The 21,869-nt window shown below is 31.6% G+C and overlaps 4 protein-coding genes across 4 annotated transcripts in view; 2 read left to right on the top strand and 2 right to left on the bottom strand.

Annotated features, from left to right (window-relative positions):
* Window positions 1-233: 233 nt before the first annotated feature.
* On the top strand, window positions 234-3,121 carry LOC101495253 (protein VASCULATURE COMPLEXITY AND CONNECTIVITY). The gene is made up of 3 exons (XM_004505563.4): window positions 234-444; window positions 1,454-1,656; window positions 2,529-3,121. Exons 1-3 carry the CDS (start codon window positions 349-351, stop codon window positions 2,872-2,874), a joined length of 645 nt encoding a protein of 214 aa, XP_004505620.1. The 5' UTR covers window positions 234-348; the 3' UTR covers window positions 2,875-3,121.
* A 1,807-nt stretch (window positions 3,122-4,928) lies between these two features.
* Window positions 4,929-7,380, bottom strand: LOC101494918 (glycylpeptide N-tetradecanoyltransferase 1-like). Its single transcript, XM_004505562.4, has 2 exons — window positions 7,250-7,380; window positions 4,929-6,536 (listed from the first exon to the last, which is right to left on the bottom strand). The coding sequence occupies exon 2, from the start codon at window positions 6,510-6,512 to the stop codon at window positions 5,208-5,210; it is 1,305 nt and encodes a 434-aa protein (XP_004505619.1). The 5' UTR covers window positions 6,513-6,536; window positions 7,250-7,380; the 3' UTR covers window positions 4,929-5,207.
* A 2,773-nt stretch (window positions 7,381-10,153) lies between these two features.
* LOC101494605 (altered inheritance rate of mitochondria protein 25) lies at window positions 10,154-17,822 on the bottom strand. The gene is made up of 11 exons (XM_004505561.4): window positions 17,267-17,822; window positions 15,629-15,715; window positions 15,360-15,401; window positions 15,200-15,244; window positions 13,215-13,280; window positions 13,014-13,070; window positions 12,857-12,918; window positions 12,114-12,234; window positions 10,941-11,018; window positions 10,754-10,860; window positions 10,154-10,561 (listed from the first exon to the last, which is right to left on the bottom strand). The coding sequence occupies exons 1-11, from the start codon at window positions 17,642-17,644 to the stop codon at window positions 10,531-10,533; spliced, it is 1,074 nt and encodes a 357-aa protein (XP_004505618.1). The 5' UTR covers window positions 17,645-17,822; the 3' UTR covers window positions 10,154-10,530.
* Window positions 17,823-19,830: 2,008 nt separating this feature from the next.
* Window positions 19,831-21,869, top strand: part of LOC101494295 (uncharacterized protein At1g51745-like) — a 4,189-nt gene continuing 2,150 nt past the window's right edge. Inside the window, exons 1-3 of the mRNA XM_004505560.4 lie at window positions 19,831-20,246; window positions 20,587-21,152; window positions 21,297-21,584. Of these exons, the coding sequence (XP_004505617.1) occupies window positions 20,089-20,246; window positions 20,587-21,152; window positions 21,297-21,584 (1,012 nt within the window). The 5' untranslated portion in view covers window positions 19,831-20,088. The remainder of the gene's footprint in view (window positions 20,247-20,586; window positions 21,153-21,296; window positions 21,585-21,869) is intronic.

The following is a 21,869-nucleotide window of genomic DNA, read 5'->3' as shown; positions in this document are numbered from 1 at the left end:
AGCATAACAATAAATAATCAGTTATTTGTCGTATTCGTTTATATATTTAATATAATAAATTAAAAAAAAGAAAGCGTTTTTGCTCAAAAAAGCAAGAAACAAGTTTTTCTTTTTACTCAACAATAAACAAGTATTTATTAACTACTATTTCCGCATTATTTTATTCTGATAAGTATTATTAACTAATTTATGAATGAATCATATTTAAGATTTTGGAGCTATTTGAGTCGAGACAGGACCACATTCCCTGGCCACACTATTCACACCAACTTTTATTCTCCATAACACTGACTCACTGAAAGAGACTCTCAAAAACACAAACACAACACACACAGATCAAAAGAGAAAATGGAGAGAAAAGTTATGGTTGTTTGCTGCTTTGTGGGCTTCTTAGGGCTCTTGTCTGCTGTAACCAGCTTTGCTGCTGAAGCTACAAGGATTAAGGTTTCTGTTTTTTTTTTTTTTTTTTTAAAATTTATTTTCATACCTTGGTTGCCCAGAAAAACCATCAAGTAAAGTTTTAATCTTTTGCTTAGTTCTTGTGATTTATTTATCTCTGAATGTTAGGTTTAGTAGTTTTGGTTGATACATAGTAAAGGGTACACTTAAAGTATAATTTCGGATCATGTGCAAAATTTTCAAATATATAGTCTTTAAATTGAGAAATTTCATTGATCCCCCCATTTCTTGTAGCTGATTTCACTGTTTATCTTTTATGATTTTGCTTTACCTATACTGTACATTACAATTCATGAATTGTTCATTAAGTTTTCCCTTTTACTTGTTGTTCGTTGTTGTATGTAGACGGGATAGAAAATACCACCAGAAACTCACACACAAGTGCGATATCTCTGAGTTTGAACCCAACACATGATGTTCAACCTAACAATTTCGGCATTCTGTTGAGTTAGGACTTAAGAACTTTTATTTGATTATTTACTCTAAGGAATTTGGCTACATCTACTAGTAGTTAAAAAGTTGACTGCTTTATCCTGGTAAAAATCTTTTTTGTTGAGTCAATCAGATTAAAACTTTTTTGACTATAAATTTTAATCTTACCAAGTAAAGTTTTAATTTTTTTTTTCTTTCATTTTTGTCTTTAATCTTAACTATTTTGTTGAATGTTCTTTTCTTTTTCCCAATTTTGGAATTAATAGGGTCTGAATGAATCTGATACTGAGCACCAAGTTAGATACAATGAATTTTACATCAATCTTTTGGAGGGAGTGAAAGGAAAAAGTAATAATAATAATAATATGTCGTTCACATAAAATGTTATACTGATTAGAATTTAGTAATATATTATTCCAGTGTTGGTTAAAAAACCTCTTGAAGGCTCGGTACCTTCTGTTCTTTGTTTAGTGTATTTTGTGCTTTAACATTTTATGTTCAACATTCATTATGAATGAAAGATGATATATTAACTATTACAATTACTTTGTAACTTCTTCAGGCTTCTCAAATTCAGTTTATTTCACCAAATCAGTGCACGTATCCTCGAAGTCCGGCTTTACCACTTGGTTTAACTGCGGCGCTGACCCTTATGATATCTCAAATTATCATAAATATTTCAACTGGCTGCATTTGTTGCAGAAGAAGTGTGCGGGTCCCTGATTCCAATTGGACTGTGGCACTGGTCTGCTTTGTTTTCTCCTGGTAATTTTCGCTTTCTATTTTTTTATTGTTATATTTTTGTTTGACTGTGCTGGTAGAGTAAATTGGATTATCCTACTGAGGCACAATAACTTCGGCCGGTATCAGCTTGTGATTTTTGTGATTAAAGAGGAATTGGCTCTGAACAGAGCAGACCTGAATTGATAGGCAAGTAGTATATTTGAAGTAGATTGCCGAATGCCAACTATATTCCATTGATTTTCTTTTAAATAATGAACATTTCTTGTGTTCTTCATGTTTATGATTTTATTTGTGATGGTCTGTTCTGTAAATGTTGTGTGGAAAGCAATACATTTGTTTTTTGATATTGAAGATAGATTGTGTGAGAAGCAATTTGAACTTTCAGATGGTGTGAATAAATAGATTTTACTTCTGTTTAAAAATCAAATGAAGCAAGTTGGTGGAGTTAAGTGCTGATTATATAGCAAGGTTCAGTCATCACATATTATACATGCTGACAAGCGAAAATGTTTAAAATTTTAAGTTTGCTTGTATTATAAGATAATGAGGCACAAATCTTGTAAATTATAGAAAACAACATTTTATTTGCAAAGTGTGTGTACAAAGGATATCACAACCTTTTCTAATACATTATTCAAGATTGTCAAAATCTAGTTAGATGACTGATCCAAACTTCTGCCCAAGTTTATTTCCGAAAAGCAGACTACACGATTACATGTATAGTTACTCGCATGCATTTATAATGAAAATATTTGGAATTTGAATTCACCTACTTGTTATTGTTCAATGCTAATCATATACATTGTTTCATGCTGACTAGTGACTAGGATTGTAAATTATACCACCTATTTTTATCTTCTGTTCAGTTGTGATTATAGTATCTGTTCAAACAGGTTCACGTACGTATTCGCGTTTCTCCTGTTGCTAACCGGTGCTGCACTGAACGATCAGCGCGGACAAGAGAGTGTATACTTTGGCACCTACTACTGCTATGTTGTAAAACCTGGAGTGTTTGCTGGTGGTGCAGTTTTATCCCTTGCTAGTGTTGCATTTGGAATTATGTATTACATAACCATAATGAAGGGAAAGAATGGTAGCAACACTTTTGGTGATTCATCATATCCTAATCAAGGGACCATAGCCATGGGACAACCACAGATTCCAACTCAAATAAATCAAGACCCAGTATTCGTGCACGAAGACACATACGTAAGACGACAGTTTGGTCTTTTTGATTAACTGTTTGTCAATATTAAAAACTCAGGGTCGTATAACTCAGTTTCCATGACTTGATTTTTTTTGGAAATTGCTTTAGTCAAAACTTGGTTTATATGTATTGCTAGGATTTAGTACTGTTTTATTAGTTTCGTGTACATGTTTCACCGAAAAATGCATTCAGATATTATGAATTTCGTCCTGTTTATAATTGGATGCTCCATTCAAATAAGGTTTTTCATCGCAGATGTGTGATATTGCACACATAAAATTCCAGATTCATTCTTGAGGAATTCATTCAAGATTCTCCCCCTAATCATTGTTGAACTATTTAGTACTTAAACTTTGACACTTTGGATTAAAGGTCTTTGACACATTTCGTTATTCAACATTTACACCAACACATAAATTATTGCTTTTTTTTTTCCTTATATTATTATTAGCATTTACATGAGAATGTGGTGTTCGATGTCTATGTATTTTCCACTGTCTCTGATGATATATGCTAAAGGAAGCTGCTGATATTGCAGCATCCTGAGTTGCTGATGGTAAAAGCAAATGATTTATCGAAGAATATGATACAATGTCAAATACTAAAATTAGTTTCAAAAAATATATATTACTTCTTGTCTTGAAACTTAAAGTTGATATTGTGGTATTTAATTTTTTAAAAATAGAAATATAAAATTTATTTTTAATAATATAAGTATTAATGATTATTTTACAATTGTTTCGGGATTTGAATTGTCTCATGAGGTTACAATGTCAAACTCTTACCACTAAGTTAACACATCAAAAAAATAGTAGAGAAAGCAAAAAAATAAATTGGAGCAATTCATTTTTGTTACTCACGGTGTAATTCATATGAAATTAGTCATCTTTTTAAAAATTATTTAATGGTAAAGGTTAAAATTTATTTTAAAATTTTTTGGGTTTAATTGCAGTCCCTTTATTTTAACTGAATCACGAAAATAGTTCTTCTATTTTGTTTCTACTTAGTTTTAGTCTCCAAACCGAATTTTGATCCAAAAATTGACAAACTATCATTTTATTGTGCTTATTTAAGTCACACTATGCCTTAAGATCTCTAACAATTGTACCTGAAATCTATGATCATAAATGGTGTGGCGTGACTTAAAAAAAACTACATTTCATTCAGTTTTTGACCAAAATTTTGTTCGGAGAACCAAAACTGAAGAGAAATAGAATGAGGGGACTATTTTCGTGATTTAGCTAAAATAGAGGGACAAAAACTACAATTATATCAAAGATTTGTGAAATGAATAGATTGAATAAATTTAATAAATCTCTATTATAATAAACTATTTAAAAGTTAATAGAACATAAAATATCATGTTACTATCTTTTTTTTATTTTAAATAAAGCTACAATTTCTTGCATATTACTTAAATTGGGTGGCACAAATTCTTCGTGGTTTAACAATATAATTTTCATCAGCTTTTACTTTTTTTACATACATCATGTACTTTTATTTGTTTACCAAAAACATCTTAATTTTCTTTTCGGAACATGATGATGATATAAGGATTATAAGTATAGCATGGGGTGCTGTTGCTTGTGAGAAAAGTATGGGCTGCTATTTAAGGTAGACTACGTGGTACCTTATTTTTTTTGCCTTACTTTTATACAATGATGTATGATAAGCTTAAAAGGAATGAACTATTGAAATTAACAATTCATCAATAATTACAATTTTCACATAGCAACATTTTGTGAGATCTAACCCATTCTGGTTACAATCATCCATTTAATTGTTATGCATTGTAAGTATAAATAAATTTCTCCTGTCAACACATTACAATCATTAATAGGATGACTTTAAAGGCAGTTTTGGTAAAAAAAACAAATATTTTTACTGATTCAACAGTAATGACAGTATTTATAAATTAAATCCTTTCAATTGAGTTTTATAATTTGTTTGCAGATTCTTTTTGAGTTGATTTGAACATGAACATGAATGCCACACTGAATATCATTAGATTTCCAGTTACCAACCAAAGATGTGAAGGATCATGTGATCACATGTTTTGCGAAAAAGAATGTTGGAAGAAAAACACTTTTTGACCTAAAAAAAGGCAAAAACTTAAATTAAATTAAAAAGGACATCAGCATAAACAAAAATAGCAATCAGGACTTGGAATCCTCGAGTTCTACCAGTTATGGCAGGCACTGACCCTCCAGAATTGCCTCTGAGAAGGACTTAAACTTTGTTCAAAAGTAAAGCAAAATTTAAGGTCTAACAATGGATCACCACATAATATGCAAACATACAGAGTCTATCAGCAAAATCATCATGATTTCTAATTCGTCCATACCATAAATTTCCAAATTTTGGACTACAGAAGCACAAGCCCAAGCTCTGACGGCTTTAATGCATGCCTTACTCGGTAGTTGTAAAGATAATAATGAAGTTTACCATCACCTGGTCCAAATTTCAGTTCCTTCAAAAAGATTTCATTTTGCATGACATCCAAAGCGTTGAAAACATCATAATCCTTCTGTTTTGCTACAATGAGAGCATCATTCATCAGCTGTAGCAAAGGGGTAGTTGTTGAAACGTTGTAAAATGAATAGGCTGCTTTCAAAGTTGAATAATTTGGGTTGCCAAGGATAGTAGAAGGAAGTGTGTAAAAACTACAAAAGTCAGTGACCTCATGAGTTTCAGGACTTTCAACCAGATAACTATCAACAACATTCTTCCTTGGAAGAAGCCAATGCTCCACGTCATTTTCATCAAAATCAGGCGCAACAATAAAATGGCTCAAATAATTCTTAATCAGCCTTGTAACCGCAGGAACATCATGAATTTCCATCTTTCTAAACCCTGGTGTGACTGTTGATTCTGGTAGCTTGTAAAGCTTGATAGTTCTACTCATTGTCATCCGTGCACCAAGCCGAGAGAAACCAACATCAATCAGCTTCTTGGGATTCAAGGATCTGTGCCAGTATTGGCAAGTTGCTACTGGTGTAGGAAGAACCACTCCGGCAGTGTATGCAGCCTGCCATATATTCTCCAAGTGCACCCTCCTGGTAACCTCTTTGATCATGACGGGAGCAAGCCTTTTTGTTCGAAGCTTCTTGTGAACACACAGAAAATTAATTTCCGCCATACTAACAACCTCATCACGAACTCGAATTCGGGCAGGAACACCTGTTATAAAGGCAACCATCTTCTTGGAACTTTTAACACGGACACCAATATGCCAACTCTTGAAGTACCCAGGAGGTTGCAGGGCCCAGCGCAGAAATTCCTTTGAATAATTAAACCTAAACATGTTCTCATCATCCTCAACATAATTATTAGCAAGAAGGGTGTATATCTCATCGCACATCTGCTCGTCGTGAACGTCACAAGTAACCCATTCATAGAGGTTAGGAAGGTTGTATGGTTCCTGTTTAACCTCAGATAAGGGGGTTGGAGGTTCAATAGAGCCTTCTGGCAAACTAGAGTTCCCTATATCTTTGAACTGACCAACAGGTTGGGTTTCCCAAAACTTATGTCTGTTTTCCAGAGATAGAGATTCTTGAACTTTTTGTGCTAGATTATCCAATGCAAGATCACTTTCAGAAGGTGCATTCCCATCTGGGTTGGGATTTTGAGTCTCTTCAGGTGATCCAGAAGAAATATTGCTATCAACCATTTGAAATGCTTTCGGAAAAGTAATCTGAAATAAAAATAAACATTTTTCCATAAAAAATACTAGATAAATAAAAGGAAGCAAAATTTCCATCAACTTTAGACGGATGCAAACAAGTTTGGTTTCACGGTGGAATTAGCAAAATAACAGCGGCTCACCATGATTTTACCAATCCCACCGTGAAATCAAACATGTAGTCACTAAAACAAGTTTGTTATTACAATCAAAAGAATACTACTGCTAATCTAGCCAAAGTTCAGCCATTCCCTTACGGCCAACTACTGTCAAATTCTATTCACATCAACGAGAATTTATCAATATTAAATAAAATAAAAACTAAGATTTAGAAAGTTAAATACAAGTCACTTGAACAAATGGTGATGGAGTTTCCAATTATTGACAATCATTAAAACACTTTTCAGCACTGGTATTAACTTCTATATTGCAAGCTCATACAAATCATAATTAAAAAAAGAAAAAGAAAAAACTAATATGAGAATCTGAAATGAACAGCACACACTAAGTAGATGCAAATCAAACATAAGTAAAACGAAATATGTGACAAGCGCAGGGAACTTTTATCAGCACAAAAAGTAGATGCAAGCAAACTGAAAGTAAATAATTCGTAAGAAGAAACGAAATATGTGATAAGTACAGGCAAATCAAACGAAATCTGAGTGCAAGTAGCAACTTGAAAAATAATCTATGTGTTGAACAAACGAAATCAAAGGAAAACTTACAAACGAAGAGCGGGAGGATGATGCGCGCGCGATAGATGAGAAGCAAGGAGGAGGAGAAAGCGGCGGCCGGAGATCGGAAGCGACGTGAGACTGAAAGAAATCTGTCTTTCTGAGTTGTGATGGAGTCTCACAATTTTTTTTCAGGTTTTCGCTTAGTTGTGTGGGCCTACGCGCGGCCCAATTGTGCTGATCCAAATTGTGATGGTATCTTTTATTTTATTTTTAAGTTTGTTTTCCTACTCTTAATCTTCTCAAAAATTTAAATTTTGTCTGAATTACTATTTTTTGTTTGATTTTTTCAAAATATTTTAATATATGTTAACAAATTAAAATAAAATCAGATATTTCGCACATACCTCCTTTCAAAATATCAGAAATTTTTTCATATAAATAAATACCCAGTATTAATATTAATATTTATATACACCAAATTTTATAGGAAAATGTTGAAAAATAGAGTAAAAGCTTTTTAAGAAGTTTCATGAATGACGTGTCCTAGTTGCTAATCATTTTTCTTTTTCTTTTTATTACATCGTAATTTACCGTTATGAACCGCTACTACTATTGTGTTGAACTTATCTCTTCAACTTATAAACGTGTATTAACTTTTTGGTTTTGATTCGATCTCGCAACTGCACTACTTTTCGCCAGTGGAGGCTATGAATAACAACGACTAGTTGACCATAGAAGTTGGAGTTATACGTTTGCGGCGGACTTGCAGAGGCGACGATCGTTCCGGCATTCGGAGGTCTGATATGCATGGGTCGTTTTTTGGCGAATTTCAGATTGTTTTCACTCATATTGTCGTTGAAGACACTCTATTTCAATGGTATGAATATGATTTTATATCTTTAATATTTAATTTTATCTCTTTTTGTTGAAAAAAAATAAAAACAGTAGATAGAAGCTGCTGCATGTGCAGGATAACTTTTGGTGAAATTTAGCAGCACTTTATTAAATATATAATACGATAAATTTTGTCACGAATAAATTACAAGGATTAAAAATTTAAATTGGAAAAGTTATCATAGAAAACACATCTATAACACATTGTTAGATTTTTCATCATAATAATAAGCATTAAATATTTATACTAACACTAATTTAGGAGTCTATACATTGCACTAAGTAAAAATGAGCTCACAAACATTTGATAATTACAAATTATTTTAAATAAAATTGAATACGAAATTGCTTTTATTAATATACATATCTCAAATAAATTCAACATAATAATTGTATTTTCACTTAGAAAATTGAAATTTCTACACCAATAGAAGGAATATCAACTTTTGTAGTAATATTTTCTTTAATTTTTATCTTTTATTTTTAGGTATAATTGATTATGGTATACTATGACTATTTTTAAAAAATATTTAAAATTTTAATAACTACAAATGTTATCTCTTAGAGGTAGACGTTAGTGATCGTGTTTAATTTTATGACTGAGAAAGTGACTTAAATAATAGAGGGCCATTTTAAAAAAAAAATAAAATTTCAACAACTACAAATATCATATTTTGGACATAGACGTTAATGATCGTCATTAATTTTATGATTGAGAAAGTGTTATATTAAATCAACATCAATCATATCACTTTTTATTCATAAAAATGAAAAAAGTCACAAAATATTATTATTTTTAAATATTATCGACCATCGTTAGAATTTTCGAAGATAGAACTCACCTTATTTTTGACTATTTTATTTATAATATTGCCAATAACTTGTACAACCAAAGCGTACGCTAAATCTTGATGTAATATTTTTTAATTTATTTATAACTAGCAATTAATTTAGATTATTTTATGTATAAATTTATTATTCTTTCACGATACCAAACCAAAATATATATTGTGAACCAATTTGACTTATTTAAAGTGGAAAATTAGTAAAGTGAGTAACATCAATTATTTATTTAACAATCAATTATTAATATAAAACAAATTCATTGTGAACACATGTTTTATTTAAGGAATTCAATCTTTTTTATCTAACTGTTGATATTACTTCCTCTCATCTTTCATTTATATATCAAAATAATTATTAAAATGATATAAAGTGATAATATAAATAAGTTTGATATACGAGCAATTACTTATCCATATTAATTTCACTTGTTTTCAATTGTGTTTATAGTATGTATATTCATCGCCTTTGGGTTTCCAATTCTCTTGTTTCACATCGCCTTTAAGTAACATTACAATGTTTTATAGAATAATTTAATATTTTATATATGTGTAACCCGAGTATCTTTTACACTAATGACTAATCTCGTTGTGTTACAACTCAAGATTTATGGTTGAACTAAAACAGTCCCGAACCATCTCATCAGTACTCTTGAACAAATAATTTAATATGTTTGATGTTAAATTATCATACTATACTATTTAATAAAAATATAAATATACTCACAGCATGAATTACATGCACCATACTAAATATAATTCAACAAACAAATATTTAAAATGTAAATATAATTTTTATTATTAAAGTTGGTAAGTGGATATTAATTTTAATAGTTGCTTTTAAAATGCGAAATAACATATTTTGATTTTTTTGTGTTGTCTTTATAATGATTCTTCGAAAGAAAGATTTTGTTCAACAACGTGCAAGAGAAGCCAATATTCATGTAAAAATAAAAATAAGTGAAGAACAATACCGAATGGAGGAGAGATGAAGGGGGAGAGGGAAGAAAAGAGATAAAAGAAATAAGGATCGAGAATCCTGTGAAATCCCATGGGATGTAAAGAGAAGTCTTAATTGAATACTGCAATATTTTTTTCATCACAGTCAAATCTTTTAAAATCATAATCCAAGATGCCCACTGAAATTCCCCCTTCAAAATTATTGTTCGTTTCTATGAACATTGGCATTACCCACATGACTTGACACTGAAACCAGTTTAAAATCAAAGGTCCCAGAAGCTGTGTAAATTTTGAAGGGACCAAAATGAAAACGGGTTGAAAGTACAAGGATAATTTTGGTTTTTTAGTTTACTGTTAACCAACTAACAAAGCAATAATCAGGATTTACCTCATGCGTTCATGCCCTTATCATCCAGTAAAATAAATCAAAAGACAAAAGTAAATAGCAGAGTTAAAATTCTCATTTTGTGACATGAACAAATAGAGCCAGTACCACCTATATCATGAGTACGTGAATGGAGTCATCCTTGGTGTTATAGCTTAGAACACCAATTTAAACACTACTTGGTAAAGAATGGCTTCAGGGATTACAATTGCCAATAGATAATCAGATGATACTCTGTCAAATCAAATTTACTCGCCGACGTCAATGAAGGGTAATCCCCTAGAAACCCAAAGAAATTAAGAGAGAGAAAAAATCAATACCAATTCCAACTTTCCAACTATTGGCAAATCTGAACAAGAGAACCAGACAAAAAAGTGGGCAACAAAAAAAGTACATGAAGTCCAAGGTCAAAAGTTTCTGAAGAGTTTATTTACATAAAACACTGTCATGCTAAAGATCCAAATAACTTACCAGCCTCCATGTCTTGAGAAGTAGTCATTATCTAGTGATATTGCAAGAGCCACCGCAACGGCTCTCTCTGCGAGGGTCAGTGGCCGTCTGACATCAAGGTCTTGAATCTGCAGAAAGAACAGCGTATCAATTAATTTAAGAAAATTGGAGAGTTATTAATTTTCCCAAGAGATAGGGAAATTCTGACCGCAGTAGCAAGGCCAATCTTGGAGCTGGGATCAGAACATCCGAATCGAATCACATACTGACCAGCATCAGTTAGAATCTGCACATTTCAGGAAAATTATAGTTATCGTTAATCAAGATTGAACTTCAATAGAGAAGATAAGAAAGCGGCAAAAATTGAACATGAAATCCTTCGGTTCAGTCCAGTCCAGTTAAATGACTCAGCAACAACAGTTCAACAAGTAGTACTGTGATAGAAGACATAGAGTTAAAACTGTAGCACTAATGAAATAAGAAAAAACAAGAGGCAGGAATATCTGGTGCACAGCCAATAGAGGGGCCGGCTATCTTTACTTGATAGTCAGGGAAAATGGCAGGAGAACTTATTTAAGAAAAATTTGAACCAACCCCTTAAAGTTTTAAAATTCCCTTTACTGGGGGTAAATCCTGTCAAAACAAATCCTAACCCCTGGATGCTATACCTAATCAAAGTTGTTTAAGTTAATACTTGAATTAGAATTTGTAAAATTGAACAAAATTGATTTTAGTCAAAAGTGTGTTTTGAGTATATTTTTTTTAAAAGGATGTTTGACTATATTGATTTCTTTTTGAAAAGTATTTTAACATTATGAATATTGTTTGGATAGTATTGATAAAAATCACTTTTAGATGTAAAATTATTAATAGGTGTTTAAGTAATAATATAATATTAAATTATGCAAATGTTTTTGTCAAAGTACGTCAAACGGTATTTTTATTCATTGCAAAAGTGACATTTTGTAGCTTGTGTTTGGGTAGCAAACATAGTTTTAATGCAAAATCAATTTTCTACAAATCTGCCAAACATGCACAAATTATAATCCATATTTACATTTTTAAATCCTAATGGAAACAATTGATTAGATCAATCCCCCAGAAGACTTTAAGTAATTAAAATTCTTTAATCCTCACTGTTAATAACTAATTAATTTCATAAAGTTAACAAATTTGGATTAATTTTGTAGAACAGAACAAAATGGAAATCCCGACAATGCAATACAAATTGTGAAAAGAAAATTTTACTAGTTATGTTTAGAACAAGAATGACCCTGCCAAAAGAGAACAGTAATGAACAACTAGCAAGTATTTGAACAAAGAAAACAATACCAAAAGTTTTTTATATATAAAAAAAGAAAAGGGAAAGTGAAAATCCAACCTCAAAGCCAAAACCCCTCCAATCACGATCTATTTGACCAAGCACCTCGCCATCTTTATCTTTCAAGGTGAATGTCCAATTCCACAAGCCCGGATTCTCAACTACCGCAAATTGCTTATTCCTGCAAAACTTGTTCTGTCAGGCTTTGCGTTTCATGCAAAAGGGAAACTTATTTAAGCTTTTCAGTAAAAGTAATCCAAATAAAACCAATAAAATAAGCCAGAAGTACATAGAATCATGTATTCAAGAAAAAAATTATCGCACAACTGCAAGACTTTTAATATGGCAAAGATAGTGCACTAAAACTTTGTGCTTATATCATGTTTTGAACACATTAAATTTATTGAAATAAAATATTTAAGTCTACGAGACCAAAAAAAAGGGCAACAAAGTATGTAACAATTTTTGCAATTAATGGCTTAAACATGTTTTAGGTTCTGTAATAATTTTTGTATGTTTAAGTTCCTGTATTATACCTTTTTTTTTTTTGGTTTTAGTCTCTTTAATATATTGTTTTTCCATTTGAGTCTTTTTGATGCAGAGACTAATTGAATATAAACCAAATAAATTATGGAGCTAAAACAGAAATACAAGTATCTTATAGGGACTAAAATAAAACAAACAATACATATTACTGAGACCAGTTCAAAATGCAAAAAACATAGATTAAAAGGCCTAAAAACATATTTTATCCATAATTAATTAAAATATCTGCAACTCAAAACATATTATCTAGATATTACCCGAGGTACAAATCATAGATTCTTCTCCAGAGATGCCACCGTCTATGAACTACTCCAATTTCCTGAAGAGAGGATTTGACATAATTAACAGCCAAAGTGCTTATAAACAACGTAATGACGCAACAACAATGGGCAACATTGAACAAAAATGGCATACCTTACCATCAATTTCCGCATAAATTGAGCTTGTTATCCACCAAAAGGGTCTACGGACCTAACAATCGAAAAGCATACTCGTTTAACTCAAGCTAGAGGAGAAATTAATCAAAGACAGCTGCTCTACTTACAACACTAGTGTGGATCCCGATAAATGTCCACATTTATTAAAAAAGCAGTACAAAAAAAATATTTTTCTTACTCTAAAGAGCTCATTCCCCATAGCATCAGTTATCTGTGCAACAAAAGGCCTCCTTAGACGAAGCAACTGCAGCAAGAAAGGATGAAGTGGAATGCAAAAAAAAAACATCAAAAAATCATAATACAAAGATGAATCGTAGAGAGACAGCAAAAAGATCAAATTAAGATTTGCAAACCAAGATATATAGTATAAGTCAAGAACCCATTGCCGAATTCACCACTGAATTATATACCACTAATATCAGACCTTGGTCATTGCACAAACTGCCCAAATCTGAACTGCTAATATCCAACTTTAGATTTATTTCCCTCTTTAGACTAAACTGTTTAAGATCCCCATGCAAGATTGAATTGATGCAAGGACAAATGGTGTGAAATAGATGTGTTAAATTTTTCCACGTGTCACCTAGATGGAAGATTTTTCTCAGGATAGATAGAAGAGGGCTTACTAATAGACACCCATGTAAAAGTTAGCAAATAAGATGACACTGTGATAATCCAAAACCTAGACAAGTCAAAACAGTATTTTCAGTCTATATAATTAATTACATGACACTGTTATAATCAATTGTGTCAAAATTTCGAGTGGGTGTTAATAACTGTGTTGTAAGGAGATTTTTTACTTTGGGATATTATATTAAGGGAAAATTACACTCACCTCCCCTTAAGTCTATTCAAATGTCACTCACACCCCTTCGAGTTTTGCAAAAACACTTGCCTCCCCTCATTTTGACAATGTGAAACTCGGGTTAGAGAAGTAAATAAATGAAAAAACTCTAAGGTTACTATTTGTTATCTTCTCTATCTATCCCCCAAAGAAACAGAGTGGTTTAACCCGCACTCATTTTTCGTGAGCTGAGTTCGTGAACGGAGTTCATTTCCGAACATTGTTCCCAAAGCAATGGAGAGATAAATCTCTGTACATCATTCTTGAAGCTCTGATGAAATTTCATGGCTGATATGAAAGGAATTAAAAAGTTAACATGGGGTCCATATTTGAGTTTCACGCCTCATACAAAATGAATTTCATGGTCGATGCAAAAGGCACATAAGGTCCAAAACAACAAAGTTGATTTTAAAAATTAGGGATTTGATAAGCAAACAATTTGAAAAATTAGATCTGCAAGGTGGCAAATGAAAGAGCCTTGAGATGAAAGTGTGAGTGAAAGTGTTGAGTAGCCATGAGAATGAGATGAAAGAGCCTTAACAGAGAACAGACAGTGCCAGGGGGGAAGGGTGTCCTTTTGAGAAAAATTAGGGGAGATTGGTGTTTACTTTAAAACTAGAGAGGCTATTTGTGATTTTTAAGAAGACCTCAGGGAATTTTAGTGATGTTTTCCCTTATATTAAAGTTCAATTCAATTAAGGTGTGCCTATCCTCCCATTCCCATATAATCTATGAAGTTAATAGTTTAAAACTGAATCGCATCGCTAGGCAAATCTGATTGGGAGTGAAGTATTGAACATAAGATCTAGACTGGGAGGTGATTTAGCAAAAGCCATTTAAGCTGATTCATATTACTACAATTGAAGGAATGCCCATTATCTTGGGAATTTTTTTTTGTACAGGTTTATCTATTTCCTTTTCTGAATCCTTATGACAAACTACAATGGGGGACTTGAGTATTGACTATTGACTGATAAATGATTAGTTGCAAAATAAAATAAAAAGAAATCCCTGTCCAAGTTGTTTCTTTTCCTTTATGAAGTAGTTAACCTAGATGTGTCACCCTCTGCTTTTAAAGTATTAGCTTCTCCTTTATCTTCTTCTAGGAAAAAGAACAGACTACATGTATGGAATGCTATAAAATGAATAATACAACGAAAACCATTCTATCTATCATATGCGCAAAGTTCTAGTTGATTGTAAAATGATGGTGAAATGGACAATGCAATTATTAATTTCTTTTCGTGGGGATCATAAGTAAAACATTGTACAGAATAAGCAATCAAAGGGAGTGAAGATCAAGTTATCGAATTGAATACCTGTCTCGTAATGACGTTGCTCTGTTCAAGAATTAAACCAACAGGCTGAATCATAACAAAAAGCAAACAATGTCAACTATTATTATAACGAGCTATGCAAAGAAGTAATATGCAAACGCTATTACTGAGTAGAGAACGTGAGATTAGAATTATCACTAACCGACTGTGGGTAGCATGGATCTACAATGGCATAACGATTTTCCTTCAATACAACCCAACAAAATCACAAAGTTAGACCTTATGTCATGAACAAAAGTCAAGACTTATAACTTTTTTAGAAGATACTGGAGCAATGTCCTACAGCCTCAGCATACAAATTATCCATCATATTTAATGAGAAGGATGATAAATGAACTAGACTATTAAAAAAGTTGCTTCTGTGACAGGTATAACTAAAGGAACCATCCATTAAAAAATAAAGAGGATCACCTGTTCAAATCCCAATACAAGATTTGCCCACTCAATATCTCTGGTAATTAGCAAGTTGGACCTGGCAAGCAGAGGTGCTACTTTGGCCTAACAAAGATCAAGAGGGGGAAAGCAGAACATCTCCAAGTTAAATTTCAAATAAAGGATTTAAAATTAGGGTGTCTTAATCATGTTTCTTTATAATAATTTTAAAGAGCCTTTTAGTGAAGAAAATATGCCTAAAAAACTTTCATTGGATAATCTTTTCAAAGAAAAAAACAAAAACTAAGTAAAAAGGTGCTGCTATCCTCTTTAGCTAGAAAATGTAACTTCTGAAAAAGACCTTTTGTTTTTCCAAACTCCGTCTGATTGCAGCCTCAATTTTAATCTACCTGACTGGAGGCATCGAGTCAATTTGGATAAACTTCTCATCAAGTGAATATGGAACAAAAACATATTTGAACAACTTAACAAATATTGAACTATAGCTTCTATGTCTCAATTTTTCAAAAGCTCTCTTGTTTAACTTGTCCATAAACACTCCTAGGCTTATAAGTATTTTTCTCAAGTGAAGAATTCTAAACTTATTTTAACCGAAAAAATATGCCACAAGCTAAAAGCTAATTCAAGCTAGTCCTTAATCGTGCACCAATTCAACTCAAGTCATAGTGATAGAACTCAAAATTTTAATGAAAGAAAAAGGTATATTATTTTTTAAAATTCAGAGTAGTATCCCTTACAACGACAAGATCAGGAAAGGATGCAAAAAGAAAAACAAAACCAGAGTTCTAAGAACTCCTAAACCAGAGCAAAATTTCTCCTAACCAGAGAAAGAATTTCCCTAATTATTTCTTAAAATATTTTCTGAATACCCTCCCCTCTTCCTATTCCCACATTCTTATAACATAAAATAAGAGACGTTATTAACTAGCTTTTATTCCTTCCATTCATCCTTCTTGAAATTGAATGTCTTTTCCATTTCCCCTTCCCTCATTCCTTTAATGGAATATCAGTAGAATAAGAGACATTATTAACTAGCTTATATTCCCTCCGTCCATTGTTCTAGAAACTAAATGTGTGTGAGGATTGTGACTTGGGTGAGTGGGGCCCACTCTTTGGACCCTCGTTCCTCTTAAGTTGCAGTGTTCTATCACATAGTCTGAAATACCAATACTATATTGTTTGGTTTACAAAATAAACTAGCACCATAACACACAATGATTAGCCTGAAACTACATAGACCAACCATATTTCCTTAATTTTTCTGAAAGCCCTCATACATTACTATAGTCAAAGCTAAAATTCCATAACAATATATGACTTTGTATGAGTAAACAATTTAATTAAGTGCTTATAGCATAAACATTTATCATATAACTACTAGTGCATAAGCTATTTCTTAAAAATAAACATTTATCATATAACTACTAGTGCATAAGCTATTTCTTAAAAAAAAGGTCAAACATGTTCGCAAAAGCTATATAAGTTGTTTTCACAAGTTAAGGAAATGTGATAACTTGCTTCCCTAAGCTTTACCAAACCGTCAGCAAGTAATTATGCTAGTACATAAGCTCAGATAATTCAATCCAATTTCCAAACAAACCCTATGCAAATTATATAAAGCAAAAAAACAAAAGAAACTAAGGAAACGAAATTGACCTCTTCTGGAGATTCCGGTTGAGAAAATTCAGAAACAGATTGGCTAATAGGAGGTTGCTTCAAGACCCGTTCACCGTTCTTCGCAACAGCATCAACAGACGAAGCAGAAAACCATCTAGGGTCAAGATTAACACCTCCACATTTGATAAATTTCTTCCCTCTGGGGTTTGTGAATTTACTTTCGGAAACCCACAAGTTGACGAAAAAGTCCCTGCTCAATTGATGATCATCCACTTTGTTTCCAGTGTTGGTGGAGGTTCCGAATGGGCGAGATAGAATGATGGAGTTGCGAATTTCAACAACGTTTGGGTGATAATCGAGAAGGTTGTTAATATTGGATTTGGATAGGCAGCGCCAACCACCCTTTAAGCGATTCATTGGAAAGGATAAAAATTAAATCGCAGCTCGATAATGAATCAGTTATGGGGAGAAGAGATATAGTGTGACATGAACATGTGAAGAAGAATGGAGGGAGTGGGTGTGTGATGAGTATATAAATATGATCGCAGGAATAGTAAATCAAAAATTGTACTCCGTAGAATGGTTCAACCATGGTGAGAGGAGGAGGGGACATAATGGTTTTGTATTTGTTTTAAGAAAATCAATTTTAATTGATTCTTATTTGTTTTTTAATAAATAATAAAACTACAATAATTTTTAGATAAACTTTTAATCTTTATCAAATTTTACTATTTGCTTTTTAGTCACTCTGAAAAATCTCTCCAATTTCTTAAAATGTTTTATTTAGTTTTTTATCTATGATTTATCTTCAAATATTGAATAATTTTTATCAATAATATTTAGACATGTCTAATTTTTTAATAAAAAATAAATTAAAGATGGATTTTTAAGTTTTCAGTGTTTAAAAACTTATATTTAATTTATATTTACAAAAAAATTCTAAACTTTTGTAAAAAAAAATTTATAATATTTTAAACATTAAAGCTAAAAATCATTCAAAAATTTAAAAAATATGTCAAAGTTGATTTAAAATTAAAGATCAAAATTTAAAAATAAAAGTTATAATGACTAAAAATAAAATAATGAGATTTTATAAAATTAAAAAATATAGTACGGAGGGTACTTTAATTGATGACATCAAGTGTTAAAGGCAAAATAATATTTTTAACCATTTATCTTATTTAATGGTAATATTTAGTCTTTACTTTCTTTTTTCATACACTATGTTATAAAATATGCACAAATTAGTTAAATTTTCATATTTTATTCAAAAAATATTTAGTTGCCAACTACTCACATGAGCTTTTATTAAAATTTTATATTTTTAAAATTATTAAGAAATCTAAGTAATTTTGTATCATCTTCGCCAAATGTGGATTTCATACAATTAAGTAGTTTTCACATTCAAGTGTATTTGTAATTGTTCAATCTTGATAAGAGAGTCTAAAATATATAATTGACATAATTGTTTATACGGTCTCTTAACTTAATTTCAGATAATATTTTAGTTTTTTATTTTATTTTTATAGATTTAGTATTTTATTTAATTTTAAGTAACAATTTAATCACTTATATCTTAAAATGTCAACAGGGTTATCATTTATTTACAAAATCTTCAAACAAAATTCATAAAATTTATTACCAATTTCAATAAAATTCATATATTAATCAAATGTATAACTCAAATATGAATAGACTAATATTTTCATCTCCAACAACATAAAATTATTTAATAAATAATGAAAATACGAGTTTATTTAAAAACTTGAGTTATGAATTTCATTAAATTTGCACTATATTGAAGATGATAGTTCATTTTATGAATTTTGTTTAAAAATTTTGATGAATTTTTAAATTTTTGTAAAAAAAATGATAATATTGTTGACATTTTAAAACATAAAAAATCAAATTGTTAATTGAAATTAAATAAAATACAAAATTAGAGAAAATAAATAAATATAAATGACATAAATGTTACTTGAAATTAACTTAAGGGACAACAAAAACAATTGTGCTTATATGAAATATTTCAATTTTAGTCTCTCTTATTTTTTTTTTCAAAAAGTAGACATTCAAATATTTTTCATAGAAAATTTTTATTAATACTTTTAAATTAATTCATGTGTATCATTTAAATTTTTAAATAATTTTTTGTATGTATGTTTAAAAGATATAATAATCTATTCCACTAAAATTAAGAATTTTTTTAACAATGTATAAATTGAATATAATTTTTTAAGTTGTTAACGCTTAAAAAAATTAATATTTAGTTATATGAATTAAATTGAAAGATAAAATAAAATAAAATAAATCTCATTATGTTCCACTTATTTTTAAAATGTCAAAATAACATAACTTCATTAATTTTTATTATATTCTACTGTAATCTATCGATCTAAATAAAATTATAAAGATGAAAAAAGTGAAAACATTATTAACTTTTAAGGAAAACTTTATTTTGGTCAAAATGTAAGACTGATATATTATTACTATATTTTAAAAAAATTAATAAATCAAAATAAAACTGCAGTATTATAATTTTGTAAGGCAAATACACATTTAACCACCGACAAATTCACAATTAAAAAAAAAAAAATTCACAATTCAACCCAACCCCAAGCCGTAAGCGGAGAAAAAACAAGGATTAGGAAGAAAAAAAATTATAGCAAAGATCAAAATTGAGTTCCAAAAAAAAAAAAAGAAATTTCCCCAAAACTGAATACATTTGCCCTAACCCAGTTTACACTAATAGGGTCATGATTCATCCACTTACGACGGTTCCCGGATCCTCCGCTGGCTGACCTAAGCCACAACCACCCTCATTCTTCTCCTTCCTAAGAACGTGAGGGTTTAAACGGATAATGGATTTCGGCGTTGGATCCATCGTATGGGTTCGCCGGAGAAACGGGTCGTGGTGGCCGGGTCAAATAATTGACCCCGATGATATCGCCGCTTCTCATCTCACTTCTCCTCGTTCAGGAACTCCGGTTAAACTTCTCGGCAGGGAAGACGCTAGCGTGTAACTCTCTCTCTCTCTCTCTCTCTCTCTCTCTCTCTCTCTCTCTCTCTCCTTTCAGTTGTAAACTTAACTACTCCACCTTTCACGTTTTCTTACATTATACTAATTAATTAATTAATTAATTGCGTCTTAGCAACTCAGTTAGCTACCATAATCCGTGTAGAATTATATAATCTGCTCATATATGTGGAGAGGTTAGGATCATTATTAGCTTCATGTTGTTATGTTAATGACTATGCATATGAGATGTACAGATCACTAATGTCTGTGTTTTAGCATTCTTAGCAGTTTTTATGGTTGTTAATTTATCTGTTATTTGGTGGTTGATCATTATTTGCAGGGATTGGTACAACTTGGAGAAATCTAAACGTGTAAAGGCATTCCGTTGCGGCGAGTTTGATGAATGTATTGAAAGGGTTGAATCTTCGCATGAGATGCCGTTGAAGAAAAGAGAGAAATATGCCCGCCGTGAAGATGCTGTTCTTCATGCTCTTGAACTTGAGAGGCAATTGGTGAAAAAGCAAGCAAAATTAGCTGTTGCTTCTGATCGAACCGATCGCAGAACGTCTAGTTCGGTTAAAAAGGGTGTCGTAGGGTTGTCGGTGGAAACACAGGGAAACAATAACGAAAAACATGCAAATTTTAGATCATACGTGTCTTGTGAAAATGATATTGTTGGTGGAGGTTGTTTTCCTTTGGAGGTAGCAAGGGATGGCAATCAAGTCAGTATGGAAGTAGATCTCTCTGAAGCGACTCCTCGGATGAGAGACTTGCAGGATTTTGGACTCAAAATTGCCCCTCTGAAAGGGAAGCTTTCATCTCCTGTGGATCCTAACGTTTCTCAGAAAAATTCAGTCAATGAGGGTGCTCGGGCTCTTGCAAGTGACAGTCTTTGCATGGCGAATGGTAAAATTCTTTAGACAAGAAAATGACCAGATGAGAGATTGAGCGTGCAATATTTAATAATAAGGCATACAAATTAATCCTATTTCATTGGTAAAAATCAGTTATTTGTTCTAGGGTATAATCTGAATGTGGTTCTTTTTCCAGGAGCTAGGCAAATAGCATACCCGACAAAGAGGAGCAAGCATTTTTATTTTCCAACCGAGTCTACTGATTCTCTTGATTACAAAGAGAGACTAGCCCTTGTTGAGACACCATCTCCAAAACTCGGAAGGGAGTTTCCTTATCGTGGTTCTTTGGTGGGAGAGACTGAATCAACGTTTATGGATGATGTTGAATCTGGCTCTTCAGAAACAGACTCTACTGTTTCTGATACAGATTCAGATTCTTCTGAGACAGAACCAGACATGGATGAAAAGATGACTTTACTTACAGGTTAGGTTTCAGTCATACTTCTGCTACCTCATCTCAACAGTACGAACTATAAATTGGCTTCAATTTAAAAAGATTAAGGGGGAAAAAAAGCACACCTATTGTTGATTCCAGTGCTTCATTCTGCCAGCGTCTTTCATTTTGTGAATTTACTTCTCTTAATTTATTATGTATCTTGGCTTCTTGCTCTGAAAATTGTGGTTATATATTTTTGCGCATGGTTGTATGGATGTTTAAATGAGTCATGTACAAGCGATTGTTTTGGCCTCTGATGTAGTTGTTCTTTTT

This window comes from Cicer arietinum, chromosome 6 (genome assembly GCF_000331145.2).
Source record: "Cicer arietinum cultivar CDC Frontier isolate Library 1 chromosome 6, Cicar.CDCFrontier_v2.0, whole genome shotgun sequence".
Taxonomy (NCBI): domain Eukaryota; kingdom Viridiplantae; phylum Streptophyta; class Magnoliopsida; order Fabales; family Fabaceae; genus Cicer; species Cicer arietinum.
The sequence above is the reverse complement of the archived record's forward strand: the minus strand, read 5'-3'. Positions and strand labels throughout refer to the sequence as shown.

What these genes read in the sequence shown, in the direction of transcription:
- LOC101495253 (XM_004505563.4), top strand. Translation starts at nt 349, where the DNA reads ATGGAGAGAAAAGTTATGGTTGTTTGCTGCTTTGTGGGCTTCTTAGGG. An exon ending in CTGAAGCTACAAGGATTAAG is followed by an intron (nt 445 to 1,453) that starts GTTTCTGTTTTT and finishes TAACTTCTTCAG; the next exon opens with GCTTCTCAAATTCAGTTTAT. An exon ending in GTCTGCTTTGTTTTCTCCTG is followed by an intron (nt 1,657 to 2,528) that starts GTAATTTTCGCT and finishes CTGTTCAAACAG; the next exon opens with GTTCACGTACGTATTCGCGT.
- LOC101494918 (XM_004505562.4), bottom strand. Translation starts at nt 6,512, where the DNA reads ATGGTTGATAGCAATATTTCTTCTGGATCACCTGAAGAGACTCAAAAT.
- LOC101494605 (XM_004505561.4), bottom strand. Translation starts at nt 17,644, where the DNA reads ATGAATCGCTTAAAGGGTGGTTGGCGCTGCCTATCCAAATCCAATATT. An exon ending in AACCGGAATCTCCAGAAGAG is followed by an intron (nt 15,716 to 17,266) that starts GTCAATTTCGTT and finishes GATCTTTGTTAG; the next exon opens with GCCAAAGTAGCACCTCTGCT. An exon ending in AGATTGGCCTTGCTACTGCG is followed by an intron (nt 10,861 to 10,940) that starts GTCAGAATTTCC and finishes TTCTTTCTGCAG; the next exon opens with ATTCAAGACCTTGATGTCAG.